Here is an 8,496-nt window from a genome sequence, read left to right on the forward strand (position 1 = left end):
TTTGCTTCATACGGAGACTAATGATGTAGAAGTGCTGCAGAGTGGAGCCCCTGATGCCACTGTAATCCTGTTGATTATAGACAACACAGGCTCTGTGAGGAGTGATCACAGAGCTCTGGACACACACTTCACTCACCTCTGAGGTGGCCTTTGTACCCGAGTCTACATGGGCATCTGTATTTGAGAGATACAGACACACAGGAGACAAAGACTAGAAAACCTGGGGGGAATTGTGGAAACAAAATGCGAAAACTCATAACTTTTGTGACTGAACAGGTTTATTTTTCTGAATAAGGATCAATCTCTGTAAGAGTGACATTAAAGTCTCATCAGTGGGGGCTTTTTGCTGAGTTTGCAGGATGCTACATTATTTTATCCAAGCAGTATAATGGTAAAGTCCACTTTAAGGAAGGTCTGAGCTCCTGTTGTGTTGTTTCCTAATACCTGGAGCCCCTCTTTAGGAGCGTCAAACAGGCACGAGACAGAGCAGAGACTAGGAATAATCACAGCGGGCGCCACACACCTCAGGAAGGTAGTAATTTTCCATCATTACCATTAAATCCTGCTTAAAAGAGCCAGATTCCACCAACCTAATTACAAGGTGTTAATAATAACAATGTAATGACAGTCATTTGAAGGCCTGCCTTCAACCATAATCCACCTCTCATCTGACTCTCACATCTGAGTGTGCTCTCCGTACTGTGAGTGATGCTTATCGATTACCATTGTGATTGCAACTGCAATTTGTGTGTCAAGTCCTGCCAGCTCAGACTTGAATTATTGAGCTACAAAATACAGCTCTTCAGATGTGACTCTGAGGTTTTCATCCTGGTGCCACTCATGCTCGCAGACACAGCCTAGACCTGGTGGAGGAGCAAGTTGTAGAGTTTGTCAGCCAGATGTTGTTCTTTTGAACCAAAGTGGGTGTTTTATTTTTTTATTTTGTTTGTTTTGTTTTGACATTTTAGGGGGTTGATTCAAGTAGTTCCCATGATTTGCAGGCTAAATAAAAACAAGATTCTCATCAGATAAAAAAGTGTAGCTTGTCCCTCATTTAAAATAATGTCCTTGCGTAATTGCTGCTAAATGAGGCTGATGCGCAGCCGATCCTTTGTTTGAGGTGCGGCATCGCAATAACTGCTCCCTCAAACATCCCGTCCAATCGTAAGACTCCTCAAAGCTCTGGATCAGGACGCATCATTGGCTCAAAGTCCAGAGAACCTCCCAAAGTTTCCCAAACACCAGTTCTGGCAACTTAACCCGACATTCCTTCTTGCATTACTCATCGTGTAGACTCTGCGACACCAGAAGTTATGAATTTAACACCTGAGGATTAGAAATTACACATGGATCCCCTGAAAGGACGCACGCCGTCCATCGGTGACGAATTTACGACATACGAAGGTGTGCCGCAGCTGAAGACACGTATAGCGCAGGTGTGCCTACCTTTTAGCGTGGATGCGCTCATGGGGGACAGCAGGCCGCTGAAAGTGATGGACCGAAAGGAAGGCAGGAGTCTCTTTCTAGGGGATCGTCAGGTTTGCAGACCGGAAACATTTTCCCACAAAACAACATCAGTCAAATCGGAGTCACCAGTACAGGAGGTCCGTGCGTCCTGGAAAGATGGTGTGAAGCTGATATCAACGCCTCAACGTAAGTGTCTAAAATACGTTTTGTTTCAACGGGTTTAGTGACACGCAAATGGCCAAATGAAGTGGTTTAGTCTGTGCGTGCACGGGTTAATTGAAGGGATACAGAATAACGCATTTCAGAAATTACTTGAATTTTAAGATTTTGTGGGCAGCTGTGGGTGCATAGATTTTGAGATTGAAGAGGGAAAATAAATGATCCTGAATAATATTAACATTATTTTAACCTTTGTTTATGTCCTTAATGGATGATAGATATTTTTATTTAAAATGTTTCATTTGCACGTTGTAGAAACAAGAGGAGATTCTCTCAGTGGGCTGAATTATAAATAGACTCATTGTTTCAGCTTCCTCCAGTGATATGGCTATGAATACATCAAATAAGTTAAAGTTTGACTGTAGAGTTTGCTTTACCAAATGTGTCCTTCATGTATATCTTGTCTTCTTTAGGGCAGCTCAGTCCAGCTGTCTGCTCACTGAGGAAGCACAAAACCAACCGTAAACCTCGCACCCCGTTCACCACCACACAGCTCCTGGCTCTGGAGAAGAAGTTTAACCAGAAGCAGTACCTGTCCATCACAGAGCGGGCTGAGTTCTCCTCCTCCCTGACCCTGTCCGAGACCCAGGTCAAGATCTGGTTCCAAAACCGACGTGCTAAAGCCAAGAGGCTTCGGGAGGCAGAGGTGGAGAAACTGAAAATAGCAGCTGGATTTGGAGCCAAAGCTGTGTATAACCCAGGCTTCTCATCCTTCAGATTCCCCCTCAGTCTCAACCTGCACGTGGGACCAGCAGCACTTTTTGGACTTGGCTGCAGCCCCATTCTCCCTGCTGCATATTTGGCCATGTACACCTCACAGGTGGGCCTGTTCCACGTCACCTGAGAGGGGTCAGCAACAATGGAGGAGAGGTTTTGTTGGTTGGATGTGTGTTGTTCAAAGAAGTAGAGCGGCACCTTATGAAAAACTTGATTTGAGCCCTCTGAAGTGGAGATTTACAATCTCTGCTGTGAACATTTGGGCAGATTTTATAAACTTCCATCTCTTCTTTGCTGAGACTATTTGAAGAACAAAGATACAACTATTTTGGAAGACCATTCTGAACTGTTTACCTCTGCTAACTTTACAAGGGTTATTGAAAATGTTCAATTAACGTCCCAAATATCAGAGAGCTATGGAGCTATTAGACTCGGGTGGCCGGACTTGGGGCACTGACTGTTGTTGGGGTGGCTGAGCATAACATATGTGCCCTGGGGGCTTATCCCAAAACCTCCATAACCTAAGTTATATTACATAGACTGGGTAAGAATTATGTATAAAAGGTTTCTAATGGAATTTCTAAAAGACATTGTGCAGAATTACAGGCCAGCAGGATGCTCAGGGTTTTAATATATTTTTTTTCTCTTTTACAACACTCCTACAACATACAGTTCAACTTTAATGATCACTATACTAATATTAGAGCATACAAAATTTTTACATTTGTTTGAAGTTTAACATTAAGAGGTTGCTCAACAGAGTGGCAACACAGATATCAGATATGAGCAGATATGAACCTAATTCTTTTAGGAAACAACAAAAGGAGAATTATGTATAAAAGTAAACATTTTAAGACGCAACAAAAGAGAATCTTCCTTCTTGGTATGCAAAGAAGCTACTATAGCCTTTAAAACACATCACTAAAGATTGATTTCACTCTACATGTAAATGCTGCCTGTGACAAGGTGAATTAGTAATAGAGGTGTTAGACTTCAGGGCTATACTCCTGCTCTGCCCTTATATGTGAGAAGCATGTTAAGCTCATGCTTTTGGTCCATAATGGTCCTTATTTGTGTATTTTTTCCCCACCAACTTGAATGTTCATTTGCATTTTGTATTCCCCTCGTAGATCTGTAAGAGGCAATAGGTAGGAAATTACACTTTAACGCCTCTTTCCACTTCGGAGCATTCACAAAGTGACATTAGATTATTGTAGCTGGATGTACATTCATGCTGCAGTTCATATTTACATTTAAGTTTTTTTTAACCTTTCATATTAAACTGTATGACTGATTGTTTGGCTCCCTTTGCTTATTTTGACTGGTATCTCCTGGTTAATCTGTCATCACCAGTCTGGTGCTTCACTCACGGCGCTGGTGGGAACAGGTATACTGGTAATCTGGTTAAGTCACTGCCCAACTTTTATATATATATATATATATATATTTTATATATATATATATATATATATATATATATATATATATATATATATATATATATATATATATATATATATATATATATATATATTGTAGCGTGAATCGGTGTCAAAGAATGACTAGTTAATTATTAACAGCAGAATGCCAGCATTCCACCGGAGCGAAAGTATAACTTTCAAAAGACATTTAAACTTACAATATGCGAGTTTAAATTTAAGTCGGGGCACCACCCAGTTTTGGAGAAAACAGGGAAACTCTAGAAAGGTTTACTGTAAGAATTTGTGATTTAATAATTCATAGAATTATTAATTATCAGGTCTCAATATCAAAAGGCCGCTACATCAAACGTGAATTCTTTTGAACGGTGTACAGAGGCCGTTAATTTCAACCACACAAAGACAGAAACAATTTATTTATATATGAAAAGTTTATTTACTAACTAAAAGAGGAAAAATGTGCATGAATAAATGAACAGGTGAAAGATATAAAAGGATAAATGCATCGATGAATGGAAAGTGAAACTGATCATAAAAACCGGAGTAAAGGGAGTAAAATGACATAAACCAACCCACATAAATCTAACTAACCCACCCAAGATCTCTGGGGCATTGACCACGATATACCAGTAAATGCAAGATTGTCTTACACAAGTTCTGAGGCCGATGGTGAGAGTGGAGGGGGCGACAGAGGTGGCTGGGTCCCGCTGCAGATGTCTGCGGATGTCCGTTGAGGGGTGATGGAGAGGCTGGAGGCCTACTGCAGGTCATCTGAGCGTCACGGAGGTGATGTCCGGTGAGTTGAGTCCGTCGAATCGATTCTCACAGCGGCAGTAGCGGCTGGAACAACGGCGATGATGCCGGGCGTCGGGTTGAAACTTTGGCAGAGTTCCAAAGTTGAATCACCGCAGGGAAAGCAGTGAGCAGCGCTCGTCTCCTGACGTCAGCGCATGAGGGGGAATTCCCCGTCGATCAGCTGGGTGTCTCAGGGAGAGACCCAGGCACCGATAGATGACTGGATGCAGTCGGGCTGAGGTGACTTGCGTCTCAGCCTGTAGAGTCTGGAGCCGGTGATGAGCTTAGAGTTGGCATGTGCGTTGCCAGTTGAGGAGCAGAAGGAGAAGAGCCTTCTGAAAGAAGTAAGAGGAAAGAGCCTAGCCTCCTGGAAGGAGGGTAGAAGAAAGAGCCGAGCCAGAGCCTTCGTGTAGAAGGGTGAAGAGAAAAGAGCAAGAGCCAATGTTCTTGTCCTGGAGTGGAGTTTTACTCAGCTTTTCCCGCCGAGTCAGTGAGGTCACTTTAGGCTGACGCCCCTCAATGTCTCATCTTTCTGCACGTGGATCAGATTGTCTCAGAGATCACTAACTAACTATAACTTTAGACTGTAAAGAGATTCCTACATGTAATAGTCAAAATCACATTTCTTATGATTTAAGCTTCACATCAAGACTAAACATGATAGGTTTTCCTCTTTAAGAACCCAATAAAATAAAAATCAAGATGTTAGAATAGGAAGACAGCAGTTTTCACACGCACATTATCAATGATTGTCATTACACAGTACATGTTTGCAAAGGTGAAGATGTACATGTAAGTCTTAGTGTAAAAACATCATTTTTGTGTTGATCTCAACTGTGTGAATCAAAGAGTCTTTGTCTTTGGGAAGAAGGAGGGGAGCGGATCTTCTCCTGGCATTCCTTCTCTCCTGTTCCCAGAGAGAAAGGTCAAGGGTCACAAGATACTAGGTGGAGGCTGAGAGGTCTCTCCAGCCTCTCCCTAGAGGAGGATGTCTGTACAGTTTCACATGTCCGCCAGGTGTCAACGAAAAGTCTCCGAATTTACAGCGATGTCTTAATGTTTTATAGTCTTGCAAACATCAGAGGAAGGGGTGAGGCAGACTTGGGGAGAAAACCACTTTAGCGCAGAGGTCTGTTTTTCCAAACTTGCTTTATTACCTCTCCTTCCTTGGGAGGGGGTTAAAGTTGGAGACTAGGTCAGAGCTGCGAAACCAGGTCCCAGCCTGACTTACGTTACAGTCCCCCCTTTTGGCGATCTGGGTCATCTTCCTGGAATGAGACAGGACGGCAAACCAAGGCGTGGCAGCTGGCAGGTTGAGCAGGTTAACCAGGTGACAACAACATTGCATGTACCAGTATACATGGTCAATGTACCCCTCTAACCCATTACCTATGCCTGGATTGAAAAGCTTCTGAGACTCACAGTGGTTTGCTAACAGAGACTTAAAAGTATTGACCTAACTCAAAAACAAAGAGAGAGAAAAAGGAAGAGAGAGAGAAAAAAAAAATATAATCTAACTTGAGTAAAGAAGATCATATATATGTACATGTTCAAAGAAAGCGTTGGAGTACTGATGAGTACTAAAACTACTAATCTACATCTATATAGTGTATAGTGTAGTGTGAGAGTAGAGTGAGCTTGAACAGACTAAAGAGAACTTGGAAGGAACAGGGCTTTGATAAAGATGCTCAGAGATAGAGAAAGGAGAGATCCTACCAATAGCTAGGTTTCTATGGAGGAGTCAGTTTCTTGCAGCACATTACCCATGAGCAGGGACTGTTTGAGTGTGTGCATAGTCAGTTGGGACTACTGAAAAAGAAAAAAAAAATTCCATCTTGCCTGGTCTGGTTGAAGGCAACACTATGGATGTTGAGGACTCAAAAAAAGTACCTTTGAGAATTTCACATGTAATTTGAAAATTGGCAACCCATCTCTGCACGTTGTGTGATCATAGGAAACTATGCTTGAAGTTCCTCTATTTGTTTTAATCCTGTATAAACTGACTGCATTAACAGTACAGGTTCCCAGGCCAACAAGGGAACCAAGCTGTCGAGTTTTTCTGAACTTTCTTTGGTCACAGAGTTACAGCGGTCAAGCACCAGGTTAGAGTCAGCAGCATCATCATTCCCTAACAATGGAATGGGAAGATAACATTAACTACTGATTTCCATGGTCTTCTTTAGGTCCAGTACATTAAAGCTGTTGCTTGCTGGGTGATCACAAAACAGGCATTAGATTAAAGTTTAAAATTTTTTGCATTTGGAATAGAGAAGAAAAACAAAATCGTTATACATTGTCTGGCCTATCTAAATTTGTGTTGATTAAAATCCCTAGTTATGTCGAGCATCACAGTATGGATCTTTATTGAAAAGCCCACCCCCCTTTATCATTTTTGTTTTTTTGAACCTGACTCTAGTGAGTGACCTGTTGGTCCTCACTGAGTCCTGGAGGGCTGTGGTGTGCCTTGATTTCACAATGTTGTGCACAAGGTGAGTCATGGGCGTACATTGGTCTGACCCCCCTTTGGCTACGAGGAATCACGAGCCTAGGCGAAGTGTTTTCCTTGGAGACAGAAACACGATGGCCCTTGACAAGAAAACATTTGTGCGTGCCAGACATGAATTGATTGAAGTTAGAACGAGACAAAGTAGGCACATAATGTAAGGAACACGAAAGAGTAGCACAAGAGGCGTCAGCTGCTCGGGCAGAGGATGCCAAATGTGACACCTGAAGGACTGATGGGGAGGGCTGGGTGGGAAAAACTGAGTCCTGAAAGTGAGTTTTGGGGGACTTTTCAGGTTCAAAAGATTCTGACCCCCCTTTCCCCAACCAAGGGTGTGGTTGTGAACAACAAGTGATCGGCAGAAGCTGTGGTGACGAAATGTTCTGGTCGACAGTGTAACACTGAACCACTGCCTGCTGTGGCATTGAGAGTGGCAGGGGTCGACGCACTTGTGCCCATATTTTGAGCTGCCTGTAGTCAATCAGTGGCATGAAGCGTGCAAGCAGGTCCTGACCAATGAGAAGTGGGACAGAGTCCACTGGAGACACGTAGACAGGATGGACCAGTTTCATAGGTCCAATCGTCCAGTGTAAGAGAGTCACTGCATTTAAGTGTGTGTCTGACAAAGAGAAAGCTTGGACGTTCATGGAGCAGCGTTGTAGTCGAAGAGTTTGGCCTTTTTCCTGCGTCAAGTTCTGAAGTTCTTCGAACAGGGAGGCAGATATGACTGTGATATCAGCTGCGGTATCGACAAGTGCTTCGTGAGCCATCACTCGCTCAAGGGTAGTGGTCAGGTAGAACCTATGTGCCACACCCTTTTCAGTGAGTTCACCTAGGAGCTGTCGAAACGGCTGTTTACTGGGTAAACGTGTGGAACCTGTTGGGTTCCTGTGGACCACTGAAATAGCGCTGTCAGGTACCTGGGAGGGGCTGTCGAGCTGGGACGAGTTCTGATCCTCCCCCCTTAGCTCAGACGGCTGGTGTCGAGGTTTACCTGAGGGTGCTATGTAGCCTACTGGTTGTTGGCGTAGAGTGGTTTGATAGTCAGGGTGGTCAGCTTTGGAAGCCCTGCTTCCACCCCGACCTAGTCGTAAAGACTGATCTGGCTTTTTGTCCATTGTTAGTTTTCGGAGTGCATCAAGGATCTCTTCTGTCAAGACAATGTTGTTCTCTGGGGAGCTACACAACTTGGTCGTTGGTTTCTGTTGCTTCCCTTGTGGAAAAGATTTTTGATCATCTTTTTCAAAGTTGTTTGGTTTTGAGCGAAAGTTTGTCTTCGCCTTGGGTACTCGGTCGCTACGGCGAGGATTAGAGTTATAATCCCACCGAGGTTGTGTTTTCTCACGAAAGCGACGT

At 43.3% G+C, this 8,496-nt stretch overlaps 1 protein-coding gene across 1 annotated transcript; it reads left to right on the forward strand.

Moving 5' to 3' along the window:
* Positions 1–1,341: 1,341 nt before the first annotated feature.
* Positions 1,342–2,537, forward strand: LOC141793780 (homeobox protein XHOX-7.1'-like). The gene is made up of 2 exons (XM_074674642.1): positions 1,342–1,653; positions 2,100–2,537. The coding sequence occupies exons 1-2, from the start codon at positions 1,347–1,349 to the stop codon at positions 2,528–2,530; spliced, it is 738 nt and encodes a 245-aa protein (XP_074530743.1). The 5' UTR covers positions 1,342–1,346; the 3' UTR covers positions 2,531–2,537.
* The last annotated feature ends 5,959 nt before the right edge of the window (positions 2,538–8,496 follow it).

This window comes from Halichoeres trimaculatus, unplaced genomic scaffold, assembly GCF_033239565.1.
Source record: "Halichoeres trimaculatus isolate MK-OKI-2021-1 unplaced genomic scaffold, fHalTri1.1 fHalTri1_scaffold_7, whole genome shotgun sequence".
Lineage (NCBI taxonomy): Eukaryota > Metazoa > Chordata > Actinopteri > Labriformes > Labridae > Halichoeres > Halichoeres trimaculatus.

What these genes read in the sequence shown, in the direction of transcription:
- LOC141793780 (XM_074674642.1), top strand. Translation starts at nt 1,347, where the DNA reads ATGGATCCCCTGAAAGGACGCACGCCGTCCATCGGTGACGAATTTACG. An exon ending in GCTGATATCAACGCCTCAAC is followed by an intron (nt 1,654 to 2,099) that starts GTAAGTGTCTAA and finishes TGTCTTCTTTAG; the next exon opens with GGCAGCTCAGTCCAGCTGTC.